The following is a 16,527-nucleotide window of genomic DNA, read 5'->3' as shown; positions in this document are numbered from 1 at the left end:
AGGATAAAAAATAACAAGCTAAACAATCCCTATATAACTTAGTTCTAACATAAACTCAGAACTCAAGAGAAATTTATCTACCAGAATTTCCTACTAAACAAAATTACATCTACATAAGGAAATACAAGATAAGAATTATATCTATTAGGGCTGGAATGGTGGCACAAGTGGTAAGTTGTCTGCTTTGCCCACACTAGCCTTGGATAAACCATGGTTTGATCCTCCAGTGTCCCATATGGTCCCCCAAGCCAGGAGCAATTTTTGAGCGCATAGCCAGGAGTAACCCCTGAGCGTTACCGTGTGTGGCCTCCCAAAAGAATTATACCTGTTAAGGAAATACATCTAAAGAAATATATGAAGGAAATATACATATCCCTTTTAAGTCTTTTGAAATAGTCGGGGGGTGGGGTGGAAAGAATAGAATGTATTAAAGAGGATTCCCGTCCTTCAGATGTTTTGGAAGAGTTTAAGGATTAATGGTAGTAACTCTTCTTTGAATGCTTGATAAAATTCACCTGTAAACTCGTCTGGTCCTGGACCTATTCTTGGGTAGTTTCTTAGTTATGGCTTCAATTTCCTAACTTGTTATTAGTCTCTTTAAGGTTTTCTACTTCCTCCACATTAAGTATCAGGAGAGTATATTTTTCCAGAAATATGTCCATTTCTTCTAGATTCTCTAGTTTAACTGAATACAGTTGTTCATATTAAACTCTCATGATGTCTTGGATTTCTTTGTGTTCTGTTGTAATCTCTCCCTTTTCATTTATGATCCAATTTATTTGAGTATTTTTCCTTATTTTCTTTGTGAATCTTGCCAGCAGCATGTCTATCTTGTTTACTCTTTTCAAAACATCAGCTCCTAGTCTCATTAATTCTTTGTATTGTTTTCTTTGTTTTTATATTGTTGATTTCTGCTGTTATTTTTTTCTTCTGTTTGTATTTGGGTTCCTTTGCTATTGGTTTTCCAGATATTTAAGGTGTCCCTTTAGTTTGTTGATTTTGTCTTTTTATTCTTTCTTTTTTTTTTTTTTTTTTTTTTTTTTGGGCCATACCTGGTGACACTCAGGGGTTACTCCTGGCTATTGGCTCAGAAGTCGCTCCTGGCTTGGGGGACCATATGGGACGCCGGGGGATCGAACCGCGGTCCGTCCTAGGCTAGCACAGGCAAGGCAGGCACCTTACCTCCAGCGCCACCGCCCGGCCCCCTTTTTTTATTCTTTCTTAATGTAGGCCTGTATTGTTAGGAGTTTTCCTCTAATTAATGCTTTTGCTGTGTCCCATAGATTTTGGCAATTTGTTTTTTCATTATCATTAGTCTCAAGTAATCTCTTTATTCCTTTATTTCCTCTTTGATTCAAGTGTTGTTGAGCAGCATGTTGTTTAGTCTCCAGTGTTAGATTTTATCCAAATCTTTTTATAGTTAATCTTGATCTCTATGGCTTTGTGGTCTGATAGGGTTCTTGTTTCTAATATTGTGACTTTATGTAAATTAGACTTGCGTCCTAAAATATGGTCTATCCCACAGTTTCCACGTGCACTTGAAAAGAAAGTTTATTCAGTGTTTTGAGGTTATGAAAGGCTCCGTATAGATTAGTCAGTCTTAGTTCTTCTAGTTTCTCATTTAGGGCTCTATGTCTTTGCTAGTGTTCCGCTTGGTGGATTTGTCTAACAGGGGTCCTCAAACTTTTTAAACAGGAGGCCAGTTCACTGTCCCTCAGACCACTGGAGGGTCTGACTATAGTAAAAACAAAACTTATGAACGAATTCTTATGCACACTGCATATATCTTATTTTGCAATGAAGAAACAAAACAGATACAAATACAATATGTGGCACATGGGCCATAGTTTGAGGACCACTGCTCTAGTAGCAATAATGGCTGTTGACATCTCCATCTACTATCATGTTTCTATGCATATGTTTGCTACCAAAAGCCTTAATTATTTTGCTGACTCTGCATTTGGTGCACAAATGTTGATCAGAGTTAGTACTTCTTGGTCTATTGTTCCTATGATCAATTAGTAGCATCCATTTTTATCTCTAAGTATTTTCTTTTTTTTGGGGGGGGGCCACACCCGGCATTGTTCAGGGGTTACTCCTGGCTGTCTGCTCAGAAATAGCTCCTGGCAGGCACAGGGGACCATATGGGACACCGGGATTCGAACCAACCAACTTTTGGTCCTGGGTCAGCTGCTTGCAAGGCAAACGCCGCTGTGCTATCTCTCCGGGCCCTCTAAGTATTTTCTTGAGGTTAAATGCAATTTGGTCTGATATGACTGTCCTAGCTTTTTCTTTGTTTTGTTTTTCAGTGGTTTGTATAATTGTTTTCCATCCTTTTACTCTGAGCCTGTGTCTATCCTGAGTTTTTAAATGTATTTCCTGCAGGCAGTAGATGTCTGGGTTTTGTTCCCTGATCCAATCCTCTACTCTGTGCCTTTTGATAGGAGAGTTTAGTTCACTTACATTTTTGGGGGGGGGGGTTCACTTACATTAAAGAAAACTATTGAAAGGGCTGTTGTGCCATTATATTGTGTGGGATTGTTGTTGTTACAATTGGGAATTTGGTTTGTAAACTGATCTTTGAGTAGATCGTTTAGGGTTGGTATGGTTTGTGTGACTACTATGAGTTCTTTTTCGTCCAAGAATGTTTTTAACCCTTTCTCCCATGTACATTTTTAAATATTATGTTAATTTAAGCACCTTGATTACAAACATGATTGAAGTTGGGTTTCAGTCATAAAAAGAACACCCCCCCTCACCAGTGGAACATTCCCATCACCAATGTCTCCAACCTCCATCCTCCCCCACCTGTATTTAAGATAGGCATTCAACTTTTTTCACTCATTGACATTGTCACAATAGTTGACAGTGTAGTTATTTCTTTTTTTAATTATTTTCTTTATTTAAACATCTTGATTACAAATATGATTGTGATTAGGTTTCAGTTATAAAGAACACTCCCTTCACCAGTGCAACATTCCCACCACCAATGTCCCAAATCTCCCTCCATCCCACGCGACCCCCACATGTACTCCAGGCAGGCTTTCCAGTTCCCTCATTCATTCACATGATTATGGTAGTTCTTTGTGTAGTTATTTCTATAACTGCACTCACCACTCTTTGTGGTGAGCTTCATGAAGTGAGCTGGAAGTTCCAGCCCTCCTCTCATTGTCTCTGAGGATTGTTGCAAAAATGACTTTTATTTTTCTTAAAACCCATAGATGAGTGAGACTATTCTGCGTCTCTCTCTCTCTCTCTCTCTCTCTCTCTCTCTCTCTCTCTCTCTCTCTCTCTCTCTCTCTCTCTCCCCCTCTGATTTATTTCACTCAGCATGATAGATTCTATGTTGATCCACATATAGGAAAATTTCATGACTTCATCTCTCCTGATGGCTGCATAATATTCCATTATGTATATGTACCAGTTTCTTTAGCCATTCGTCTGTTGAAGGGCATCTTGCTTCCAGAACCTGGCTATTGTGACTAGTGCTGCAATAAATATAGGTGTGAGGAAGGGGTTTTTGTATTGTATTCTGTGTTCTTAGGGTATCCCTAGGAATGGAATAGCTGGGTCAAATGGGAGCTCAATTTCCAGACTTTGGAGGAATCTCCATATCACTTTCCATAGAGATTGGACTAGACGACATTCCCACCAGCAGTGGGTAAGAGTTCCTTTCTCTCCACATCCCCACCAGCACTGATTGTTCTCATTCTTTGTGATGTATGCCAATCTCTGTGGTGTGAGATGGTATCTCATCTTGTTTTGATTTGCATCTCCCTGATGATTAGTGACAAGGAGCATTTTTTCATGTGCCTTTTGGCCATTTGTATTTCTTTTTTATCAAAGTGTCTGTTCATTTCTTCTCCCCATTTTTTGATGGGATTAGATTTTTTTTTCTTATAAAGTTCTGTCAGTGCCCTGTATATTTTAGATATTAGCCCCTTATCTGATGGGTGTTGGGTGAATAGTTCTCCCACTCGGTGGGTGGCTCTTGTATCCTGGGCACTATTTCTTTTGAGGTGCTTCTCAGCTTAATGTATTTCAATCTGTTGACCTCTGCTTCCACTTGCTTGAAAGTGCAGTTTCCTCCTTGAAGATGCCTTTAGTCTCAATGTCATGGAGTGTTTTACCGATGTGTTGTTCTATATACCTTATGGTATCAGGTCTATTATCAAGGTCTTTAATCCATTTAGATTTTACCTTCATACATGATGTTAATGGGGGTCTATGTTTGCTTTTTTGCAAGTGGCTAACCAGTTCTGCCAGCACCACTTGTTGAAGAGGTTTTCCCTGATCCACTTAGGATTTCTTAGTCCTTTGTGAAAAATTAGGTGATTGTATGTCAGGGGAACATTGTCTCAGAACTCAAGCCTATTCCACTGATCTGAGTGTCTGTCTTTATTCCAATACCATGCTGTTTTGATAACTATTGCTTTGTAGTACAGTTTAAAGTTGAGGAAAGTAATGCCACCCATTTTCCTTTTCCCTAGGAGTGCTTTAGCTATTCGAGGGTGTTTATTGTTCCAGATGAACTTCATAAGTGTTTGATCCACTTCTTTGAAGAATGTCATGGGTATTTTTAAGGGAATCACATTAAATCTGTATAATGCTTTGAGGAGTATTGCCATTTTAATGATGTTAATCCTGCCAATCCATGAGCAGGGTATGTGTTTCCATTTCCATGTGTCCTCTCTTATTTCTTGGAGCAGGGCTTTATAATTTTCTTTGTATAGGTCCTTCACATCTTTGCTCAAGTTGACTCCAAGATATTTGAGTTTGTGTGGCACTATTGTGAGTGGGATTGCCTTCCTGACTTCCATATCTTCCCTATCATTATTGGTGTATAAAAAGGCCATTGATTTCTGTAGGTTGGTTTTGTAGCCTGCCACCTTGCTATATGAATCTATTGTTTCTAGAAGCTTTTTGGTAGAGTCTTTAGGGTTTTCTAAGTAAAGTATATGTCGTCTGCAAACAATGAGAGCTTGACTTCTTCCTTTCCTATCTGGATTCCCTTGATATCTTTTTCTTGCCTGATTGCTATAGCAAGCACTTACAGTACTATGTTGAAGAGGAGTGGTGAGGGAGGACAGCCTTGTGTTCTTGTACCAGAATTTAGAGGAAGGCTTTTAGTTTTTCTCCATTGAGTATAATATTTGTCATTGTCTTGTGATAGATGGCTTCAACTAGATTGAAAAAGGTTCCTTTCTTCTTGCTGAGAGTTTTGATCAAGAATGGGTGTTGGACCTTATCAAATACTTTCTCTGCGTCTATTGATATGATCTTGTGATTTTTATTTTTCTTGTTGATTTTGTGTATTATGTTGATAGATTTATGGATGTTAAACCATCCTTGCATTCCTGGGATGAAACCTACTTGGTTGTAATGTATGATATTCTTGATGATGCATTAGATCCTATTTGGCAGGATTTTGTTGAAGATCTTTGCATCTGCATTTATGAGGGATATTCGTCTGTAATTTTCTTTTTTGGAATCATCTCTGTCTGGTTTTGGTATCAAGGTGATGTTGGCTTCATAAAAGCTGTTTGGGAGTGTTCCCATTTTTTCAATTTCATGGAAGAGCTTGGCTAGGATTGGTAGTACCTCCTCTTGAAAGATTTGAAAGAATTCATTAGGAAATCCATCTGGGCCTGGGCTTTTCTTTTTGGGCAGATCTTTGATTACAGTTTCAATTTTCTCAGTAGTGATGGGGGTATTTAGATATGCTACATCCTCCTTACTTAACTGTGGAAGGTTTTAAGTGTCCAAGACTTTTTTCTATTTCTTCTAGGTTCTCATGTTTAGTAGCAAAAAGTTTCTCAAAATAGTCTCTGATTACCCTGTGGATCTCTGCAATATGTTTCCAGGAAATTTTTGATTTCCCTTTTTATTTCATCTTGGACCCACTGGTTGTTCAGTAGCAGAGTGTTTAATTTCCTATTGTTACAGTTTTTCTTTTGTGTGTCTTTGTATTTCACATCTAATTTCAGAGCCTTGTGGTCAGCAAAGGTATCCTGCAAGATTTCTATCCTCTTGATTTTATGGAGGTATGTTTTATGTGTCAGCATGTAGTCTACCCTGGAGAATGACCCATGTACATTGGAGAAGAATGTGTATCCAGGTTTTTTGGGATAGAGTGTCCTATATATATCTACTAGTCCTCTTTCTTCCATTACTCTTTTCAGGGCTAGTATGTTTTTGTTGGGTTTCAGTCTGGTTGACCTATCAAGTGTTGATAGGGCCGTGTTGAGGTCTCCCACAATTATTGTGTTATTCTTGATGTCTTCTTTCAGATTTGTCAGTAAGTGTATTAGATAATTTGCTGGTCTCTCATTGGGTGCATATATGTTTAATAGTCTGATTTCTTCCTGTTGCACATATCCCTTGATTAGTACATAGTGTCCATCTTTGTCCCTTACCACTTTTCCGAGTATAAATTTGGTGTCATCAGATATTAATATGGCCACCTCAGCTTTTTAAGGATGTTGTTTGCTTGGATGATTTTCCTCCAGCCTTTGATTTTGAGTCTATGTTTGTTCTGACTATTCAGATGTGTTTCTTGTAGGCAGCAGAAGGTTGGATTCATCTTTTTAACCCATTTTGCCACTCTGTGTCTTTTAATTGGTGAATTTAGTCCATTGACATTGAGGGAGATGATTGTCATAGGATTTAATGTCATCTTTGTAGATAAGTTTGCTGTGTTTGTTGGTCTCTCTTGTCTTAAAGTAGACCTGTCGGTTTTTCCTTTAAGGCTGGTTTTTCATCTGTGAAGTTTCTGAGCTTTTGTTTATCCATGAAGCTATGAATGTGAGTCTGGCTGGGTGCAGTATTCTCGGTGAGGCATTCATTTCATTCAGTCTTGTCACAATATTCCACCACTGTCTTCTGGCCTTGAGAGTTTCTTGTGACAAGTCTGCTGTAAGTCTTAGGGATGCTCCTTTGAATGTAATTTCCCTTTTTGATCTTGCTGCTTTCAGTATTCTATCTCTTATCTGTGGGATTTGTCATTGTAAAGAGGATGTGTCTTGAGGTGTTTTTCTTCAGGTCTCTTTTAGCTGGTATTCTTCGGGCATGCAGGATTTGATTGCATGTAGTCTTTACCTCTGGGAGTATTTCTTTGATGATGTCTTTGACAGTTGATTCTTCCTGGAGATGATCTACCTGGGTCTCTGGGACTCCAATGATTCTTATGTTATTTCTGTTGAGTTTATCAAAGACTTCTATTTTCATCTGTTCACATTCCTTGAGTACTCTTTCCATTGCCTGATGGTTTGTCTTAAGGTTCTTTTCCAATTTCTTCTGCTGTGTTGAGTTTTTCTGCATCTTATTTTCCAGTAGTCCGATTCTCTCCGCAGCTGCTGTTACCCTGCTGGCGAGGCCATCCATTGAGGTTTTTTTTTTTTTTTTTTTTTTTTTTGGGCCACACCCGGTAATGCTCAGGGGTTACTCCTGGCTATGTGCTCAGAAGTTGCTCCTTGGGGCCGGGCGGTGGCGCTGGAGGTAAGGTGCCTGCCTTACCTGCGCTAGCCTAGGAGACGGACCGCGGTTCCATCCCCCGGCGTCCCATATGGTCCCCCAAGCCAGGAGCGACTTCTGAGCGCATAGCCAGGAGTAACCCCTGAGCGTTACCGGGTGTGGCCCAAAAACCAAAAAAAAAAAAAAAAAAAAAAAAAAAAAGAAGTTGCTCCTGGCTTGGGGGACCATATGGGACACCGGGGGATAGAACCGCGGTCCGTCCAAGGCTAGCGCAGGCAAGGCAGGCACCTTACCTTTAGCGCCACCGCCCGCCCCCCCATCCATTGAGTTTTTCAGTTGAGCTACTGTGTTTTTCAAATCTGCTATTTCAGTTTGGAGTTTTCTGATTTCGGTCTTTGTGTTCTGTTCAGATCGATTTATGCTTTCTTTGAGTTCTACAAACATCTTCCATATTGCTATTTTAAGAACCTTATCCGAGAGGTTAATCAGATGGTTGAAATTTTTTTTTTGTTTGTTTTTGTTTTTGGGCCACACCTGGTGGTGCTCAGGGGTTACTCCTGGCTGTCTGCTCAGAAATAGCTCCTGCCAGGCATGGGGACCATATGGGACACTGGGATTCGTACCAACCACCTTTGGTTTTGGATCGGCTGCTTGCAAGGCAAACACCACTGTGCTATCTCTCCAGGCCCGGAATTTTTTTTTAAATTTATTTATTATGAGAACAAGGGTGCAAAGAAAGAGGACAAGGTAAAGTTACAGTGGAAGGACAATCACCCATAACATAATTCTCAGAAGTCCCCTTGCTGATATCTTAACTTTGAAATTTCAGACAAAGAACATTAAGATAAATAAGACAGAATCCATGTACAATTACTTTGTCCCTCAAGTACCCAGATTGTAACACATTATAATATTTCTTAACAGTACACAAGGCAATCTAAAGCCATAAAACTTATGTAACTCCTTAAACATTACAGGCATAGTATTTTCTTACATTTCCATATACATGCATATTAGCTTAAGTTAACCTCAAATTTTAAGTGAGTTCTTTTTAAGGATTAGAGTCAAAGGAGCACAGTAAAAGTGATGTTAGAGTGGCAATTGTTGTTTGCATAGGCCCACCAAAATATGAGGGACATGGAAAGAAATAACCTTGGCCTAAGTACAAAGAGACCAGACCCCTGAAGTTTCCTGGCACAAGACCAAGTCTAGGCTCCAGGCAAGTTAGATCGTCCAATCCAATACATTGTCTGTAGTGCCAACAGACTTTTATTTTCACACAGTCTCTGTTGTTGGTATCATGTTTCTGTAGTAAAGATCCTGGAATCTGCATATCTTACATTGAAGTCAGGATGTGGAGCATCCTCTCCTTTCACCTCACAATCAAAGGGCAACGCAGGGAGCCCTGTCCTGTAAGCAGGTCGTTGTTGTTGTTGTTAAGTCTTCTCAGTGTTAAGGGAAGTCTCTTTTGAGCAGGTCGAAGTCTGAGCAGTGTAGGTCTTCTGTGGTAGAGGATTGCTTCCAGGTGATGTTATAGACCAGCCTGGATGTTTCGTGGATGGCTTCCCTGGTTCAGGCCCGGAATTTTTTAAGTCATCTGAGCTATCGTCTTCATTCTCTGTGCATGGTGTTTGCCTGCAAGGTTTCCCCATTGTCACACTTGTAGTGTGATTTTTTCTGCGTGTTGTGGTGGGATTTATTGGTTAGAAATAGTGTGTGGCTATGAAGCGGAGCCATAGGGGGTTATACTTCCTAGCCCTCTGAGTAGAGCTTCAAGTATTCAGGGAAGACAGACAAGCAAAGCAAAGAGTTCCCTTCAAGTCCTCGGTGTCTTCCAAGGCACATCAGGAGGTCAGAGCCAGCTAAGAACTCTCTGTAGTAGGCAGTATCGCAGGCAGGACCACTGATGAAATCTAATCTCTGGCGGCTGGAAGCACCATGGCCCAAGATGGCTTCTGCGCCCTTCTGACTCCCAGCAGAAACTAGCAGGAATCAGTGTGTGTACCTCCCGTAACCACCTCTGAAGCAGGCAGGATCACCGGCAGGAACACAGATGAAATCCAGTCTCAGGCAGTTGAAAACAGCATGACCCAAGGTGGCTTCTGCGCCCTTCTAGTGTAGTTATTTCTTTAACTCACTCACCACTCTGTGGTCTGTGGTGAGCTCACACTCTGTTGTGAGCTGGTCCTTCCAGCCCTCATCTCTATTGTCTCTGGGCATTATTACAATAACATCTTTTATTTTTCTTAAAACCCATAGATGAGACTATGCTGTTTCTATTGCTCTTCAACTTATTTCACTCAGCATAATAGATTCTATGTCCATCCATGTACAGGAACATTTCATGACTTCATCTCTCCTAATGGCTGCATAATATTCCATTGTGTATATGTACCACAGTTTCTTTAGCCATTCATCTGTTGAAGGGCATTAAGGGATCATTCTTAGGATTAATTATTATATTTCAAAACCCTTTATTGGTATTTCAGTGGGATAGTCAGTTGTGGTCTAGTTCTTGTTTAGTTACCAAAACTTTTGTGGAAGTAATCAGGGACATAATTAAGACAATGTAGTTTCCTATCAGCTCTTTAAAAGTGAGGAGTGGGTATGTCTGCATGATTCAAGGTATCAGCATGGTCAAAGTGGACCACTCAGGATGCCTGATCAGATTTAGAGATGATGTTAGCTGGCATAGGTTCCTAGGGTCAACTGGAGGGTGAAGGGCAGCACAAGGGTAGATGCCCAAAGTTTAGAGGCTGTCCCAAGGCTGGAACCAAAAGGGTAATATTTGAGGTCATGATGTCTTTTTAAGATTCACAAATCATTAGCTCAAAAAAATCACTTAACCCATTTATAATTGTTTGCATGTTCAGGCATCTTATGTCACTGAAGCCATGTAACAGTTTCCTTACAGTAGGCCTCAAGTTCTGAACACCTTTAAGAAAAAATAATCAGTTTAAAATTTGAAGATATGCAAAATCAGCTCCTAGTTATCAGACCAGCTGAAGTCTCATACCAGCTTTTAGCATAATTGTAGGTCTGTCTTTACTTCTTTTCTCTTCCTTTATCCCTTTTTCTCTCCCTTTCTTTCTCCTTCTTTTTCTCCTTCTTTTCTCCTTTCTCTTTTTTCACTCATTTAAGGTACTTTATGTGGTTTTTTTTTTTTTTTTTTTTTTTTTTTTTAGGAACTTGATTATTTGAGGCTGTGCTGGGCAGTGCTTAGGGAATTAAATGTGGTGCTGGCAATTAGAGTCAGGATTGTGGCCAATGCAACCACATTCAAGGCCATACCTTTTATAATATCATAAGTGTCCACTTTTAGGGTTTCCTGCTACTACTATTGAAATAACATGAAATATTTTCAAGAAAAAATTATATTATACTACTGAAGTGCTAATGAAAACGATCTTTTTTCTTTAAAAATTCCATCCAGGTGCTCACTTCAGCAGCACATATACTAAAATTGGAACAATACAGAGAATATTAGCATGGCCCTGTGCAAGTATGACACGCAAATTCAGGAAGCCTTCAAATAAAATTCCATCCAGGTGACTCAGAAGATAAGTACCCATCCAGTGTGATCCCTAGCACAACATGGCCTATTCAGATAGGTAAATATGGCCCTGGCCTCCAAGAACTATGGGGTGGCTCAGGTGGGCTTCACCACAGCATGGCCTGAGAACAGCATGTTAAAGCCCAAGCACTGCATTGTTGGACAGATATTTCTGGAAGATTCTACCATCTACCTTCACACAAAATATTCCATAGGGATGTGGCTCAGTAGTACAGTCCTGCTTTCTATTTGTTGAGAGCTCGTTTTGATTTTCAACCCTAAAGAAATAATCTCACCCAGTTTAAGGGTTATAATGGAAGGTTGGGAATATTTTTCTATTGTTGGGTATTCTGATGTATTATTTACTAAGATCAGATATTACTCATAACACTATTATGTGGAGGGAAAACCTTTTTATCTGATATTACATTAGAGGTAAACTTATCCATTCATAAAATTGTTATTTGCCAGTTTCATACATATCCTTTATACTGATTTCCAATATCCAGGTGATTTTCTCATTATTAACTTACCAGATTACAGTCACCTAAATCTAGTTTTTCTAAGGATGAATTCTTTTGTAGCATTGAAGCAAATAACATTCCCCCTTTATTTTCAATCTTGTTTCCAGTCATTCTTAGGTATTTGAGAGTTACATTGCTCTGAAAAGGAAAATACAAAAACTTGGTTAAAATTGGAATCTCAATTTTATTTAGATTATTTAAATTAGGAGATTGATACGTTTTCATTAACACAGACTCAAATACTTTCTTTTTAAGTAACATCAATTTCTCATAACCATTCAGTGAGTAGGGCATTTACCTTGCATGAGGTTGACCCAGATTTGATCCTTAGCATCCTCAAAAACCATTAGGAATAAATCCTGAGTGCAGAGACAGGAGTAACCCCTGAGTACCAGTGGGTGTCCCCTCCCCAAAATAAGAGGGGAAAAAAATAAACTAAAGGGGCAGGTTTTACACAGAAAATAACAATGCAGCTTTGAAAGGAAAAAAAGAAGACAGAAATAAATACAAAGACTTTCCAAGTTCAAGAAAATTTGTTAAGGTGACAGTACTCTCAAAATTAAACTACAGATTTAAAGTAATTCCTCTAAAATTCCCAGCACCTCCTTTTGTAGAAATTGCTAAACTAATCCCAGAATACCCAACACAACAATAAAAGTAAAAATGAAACTATTTACCTTTAAACTTACAAAAAAGCTACAGAAATGGATCTGGGACTGGCAAAGGGATATTCAAAGATGACTAGAATAGGCGATTGAATACAAAAATAAACCCATACAATCTAAATACGTGAAAGACTTATTCTTTTTTAAATTTTATTGGGACCATAATGAATTACAAGTCTTTCTCAGTTGTATTTCAGGCATAGAGTGACAGTGAATTAGGGCCATTCCCACTACCAATGTTGATCTCCCTCCACCTGAGTTCCCAGCATGCATCCCCTACCTCTATTCTTAGCCCTCTGAACTACTAGTTTAACAGGTCCATTTTGTGTTTAGCTTGTTATAGTTTGGGTCTCTTGATTTTCATTGATGGCTTGGGTATTTAGATCTGACTTTTTTTTTACTCAATGCCCCTGAGACCACTTTTCCCCTGGTTCCCATCTACTTTCTTTTTCTTTGTTTTCTCTATTTGTAGGAAGATATAAAAATATGAGGCAGAGCGAAATGATTCAAGTTCAAAGATTCTATGTAAAAGGCTGGAACTCTAAAATAAAACTAAAGAAACAAAACAAAAAAGGGGGGCAGGTATAGCAAGATTTTCTTTTTCCACACAGGCGCAGTAAACATTGGGGAAATTAGGAAGGACATTTCCTTGGCCTAAGAGATACAGGGTGTCTCCACCCATGAAGCATACTGTTATAAAACCGACTACAAGCTCTGAGCATTTTGGTTGTCCTACCCCAAGGTCTTTATGGTCCTAGGAGTTCTGTTCAGTTGCGGTTAGAAGACTGATTCTTTTTTTTGGGGGGGGGGATTTTGGGTTTTTGGGTCACACCCGGCGGTGCTCAGGGGTTACTCCTGGCTGTCTGCTCAGAAATAGCTCCTGGCAGGCACAGGGGACCATATGGGACACCAGGATTCGAACCAACCACCTTTGGTCCTGGATCGGCTGCTTGCTATCTCTCTGGGCCTGAAAGTCTGATTCTTAACAAAGTTGTCTCCCCCACCCAGAATAACCACAAAGAGGGAAACAGGATATGACTCACATGGGAAAGTATGTCTAGCACATGCAAGAACCTGAGTTTGATCCCTACCATCAAATGACTGAACACCAAACTATTAGGTACACACTACCAGGAAAACCAGGAAAAGTTTCTCCAGTGTTACTCTGGTCCCCTTCAACCACCAGCACAACTGGCTGTGGGCTACATAAAAAAGGTGGAAGGTGCTAGAGTTATAAAGTCTGGATTTGATCCCTGGAACACCAGAGGATCCCCTCCAAGCCAGGCAAAGGGATCTCTAAGTACAGATCCAGGAGTAATCCTGAACACAGTTGTGGTGGCCCCATAACGGAAACAAAATTAAAAGCCAAAAATGGACAAAATGTGATATATCATTGTAATAGAATACCATTTAGCAATAAACGGAATGAAATCTGTCACAGCATGGATGAATTTTAAAAATATTTAGCCAGTCACAAAGGGCACATACTGCAATATTACAAGTATATGAAGTTCAGTGTTAGGTAGTCAAAGTAGATTAGTGACTATCAGAAGCTGAGAGAAGAATGGAAAGGGAATTCTATTGGGTAAAGAGGCCTTTTTCTTTTCTTATTTTTTAGAGGGGCACACCTGGAGGCACTTAGAAGTTACTCTTGGCTCTTTTTTCATAACTTACTCCTGGCAGGTTCAGGGGGCCACAAAAGATGTAGGGGGTTGACAAACATCCTTCGTGCTATACTATTGTTCTGCCTCCAAAAAGGCCTTTTTGAAGTGAAAATGTTCTAAGAATAGTAACAGTGATCGTTGCACAATTTTGACTAACCTTTTAAAAACTGCTAAACTGAACATTTCAAATGTTCTTTTTGGGCCACTCTGGCAGTGTTCAGGGCCTATTTCTGGCTCTGTGCTCATTAGTGATCCCCTGGTAATGCTGAGAGGATCCTATGTGGTGATGAGAATTTGAGCCAATTACTGAGAATTTGAACAATTACTGCAGCTAGATGTTTTGTTTTTGTTTTTGTTTGCTTTTTTTGGATCACACCAGGTGATGCTCAGGGGTTACTCTTGGCTATGCGCTCAGAAATCGTTCCTGGCTTGTGGGACCATATGGGACACTGGGGATTGAACCACGGTTCATCCTAGGCTAGCGCAGGCAAGGCAGACACCTTACCCCTTGTGCCACCACTGCAGCTAAATGTACAGCAAATGCCTCACCACCTGCACTGTCTCTGCAGTCTTAAAAGAGTTAATTTTTGTTTGTTTGGGGTCACACCAGGTGGTGAACAGGGCTTACTCCTGACTATGCTCAGGGATCACTCCTGGTGGTGCTTGGGAAACCATATCTGGGGTGCTTGGGATCAAATCCATGTTAGCAGTGTGCAAGGCAGGCACTCCAGCAACAAAAGCTAATTTTTATGTATGTGAATTATGTTTTAATAAAAGGGGGCCAGGAAAATAGTTTGGTGGGAGAACATATGATTTGCATGTATGAGGTCCTGTCTGCCCCTCAAGGCCCAAAATAATAAGAACAAATGTGTTGTTATGATTTTGTTTGGGGGCCCACACATGGTGGAGCACAGGGATGACTCCTGTCAGGGACTTTATGTGGTGCAAGGCTAGTGTCTTATATCCTGTAATATCTCTCCAGCTTTAAATATATATATATACATATATATATGTATATATATATTTAAGTGAGTTCAAAAGTACTTGTGAAATATTCACATTTTAATTAAGTAATTTCTTAGATATTCCCATTACATTAAAATAATACAAGTTAATGTTTGATTCTGTGGGGTCCAACCTGTTAGAAACAATAATTCCCAAATAAAATGTCACAGAAATATGTAAGTGCTTACATTTAGTGCTTTAGCAATAAATTCTCCACCTTCAGGTCCAATATCATTAAACATAAGGTTTACATATCTGAGATTAAGGTCTTTCTATAAGGAGAGAAAAGAAGTTATTATATATGATATTCAAAAGTTAATTATACATGTTTATATATTTAAGCTACTTCAGGTACTCACCATTAAAGAAAATCATTATAAATTAGAAATTCTGAAAATCCAGTTTTAAATACTTAAATCTATGGCTAGATGCCATAGGTGTGAAGCCAGTTTTTTATTTTTATAAATACTCGTTCGATATACTACTAAAAATATTAAATTAAAAATGTGCCTTTTAACTAGTTAACATTTGTATATACTCTTTTTCAGTTTCTCTTTAAACATTTAAAAAAAAAATTTTTTTTTGGGCCACACCGGCGGTGCTCAGGGGTGACTCGTGGCTGTCTGCTCAGAAATAGCTCCTGGCAGGCATGAGGGACCATATGGGACACCGGGATTCGAACCAATCACCTTAGGTCCTGGATCGGCTGCTTGCAAGGCAAACGCCACTGTGCTATCTCTCAGGGCCCACATTTAAAAAATTTTAATGTCCTGAAAATACAAACTTATTTATGACTGTGTCAGGTTTACAATGTTTCAACACTAATCCCTTCACTGATGTCTACTTCGCTCCACCAATGAAATACTCCATACCCCACTTGTTTGCCTCTAACCCACCAGTCTGCTTCTACAAGCAGTGCCCTCCCCCTTTTTTAAGCTTTTGTATTGTAATTTATAGTGCTGTTCCTGGTAGAATTTTATACACAACACTTTACCACTTTTCAGCACTCCATTCTCTTCCAGGTTAATTGCTTTCCCCCACTGTAGCTGAGACTCCTTCCAGTCTTTTCCCTCCAACCTTCCCTTAAAGTGCTATTTTTCCTACTAAATTAACAGTTCTCATGCTCTTTGTTTCCTTTGTATTTGCGCATTCATTAATGCACACTGTTATTTATATCCCACAAACGAGAGATCATTTTGTGTTGGTCTCTCTCCCTCTGACTAACTTCATTAAGCATAATACTCTCCAGTCCTCCCATGGAGATATCAGTGAATTATTTTACTTCTTCTTTCAAAGCCAATATTTCCATACTGAGCTTTTAGTCTAACCAATAACTATTGTCACTTATTGAGCAATAACAGAGCATTGTTGAAGTTTCCAACTACTGTGTTGCTATCCATACCTTCCTTCAAGTCTACTAGGAGTTGTTTTAAATATTTTTCTAGTCCCCTCCATTAAATGCATGTATGTTTAAGTGTGAGTTCTTCGTAATGTAAATATCCCTTGATTCTTTTTTTTGGGGGGGAGGGGGCACACCGCAGTGCTCAGGGGTTACTCCTGGCTATCTGCTCAGAAATCACTCCTGGGGGCCCAGAGAGATAGCACAGCGGCGTTTGCCTTGCAAGTAGCCGATCCAGGACCAA

General features: G+C 39.5%; 1 protein-coding gene and 1 non-coding gene across 2 annotated transcripts in view; one reads left to right on the top strand and one right to left on the bottom strand.

Moving 5' to 3' along the window:
* The window catches only part of LRRC34 (leucine rich repeat containing 34), a 46,711-nt gene that overhangs the window by 15,172 nt on the left and 15,012 nt on the right, over positions 1 to 16,527 (bottom strand). The window contains exons 4-5 of the mRNA XM_049774491.1: positions 15,073 to 15,156; positions 11,560 to 11,688 (exon numbers count right to left, since the gene is read on the bottom strand). Coding sequence (XP_049630448.1) covers positions 11,560 to 11,688; positions 15,073 to 15,156 — 213 coding nt within the window. The remainder of the gene's footprint in view (positions 1 to 11,559; positions 11,689 to 15,072; positions 15,157 to 16,527) is intronic.
* LOC126012326 (U6 spliceosomal RNA) lies at positions 10,907 to 11,012 on the top strand. Its single transcript, XR_007496841.1, has one exon. It is a non-coding gene; the product is annotated as a U6 spliceosomal RNA (small nuclear RNA).

Source organism: Suncus etruscus, chromosome 6 (genome assembly GCF_024139225.1).
Source record: "Suncus etruscus isolate mSunEtr1 chromosome 6, mSunEtr1.pri.cur, whole genome shotgun sequence".
NCBI classification, from domain to species: Eukaryota; Metazoa; Chordata; class Mammalia; order Eulipotyphla; family Soricidae; genus Suncus; species Suncus etruscus.
Note: the sequence above shows the minus strand (reverse complement) of the source record. Positions and strands in the feature narration are given on the sequence as shown.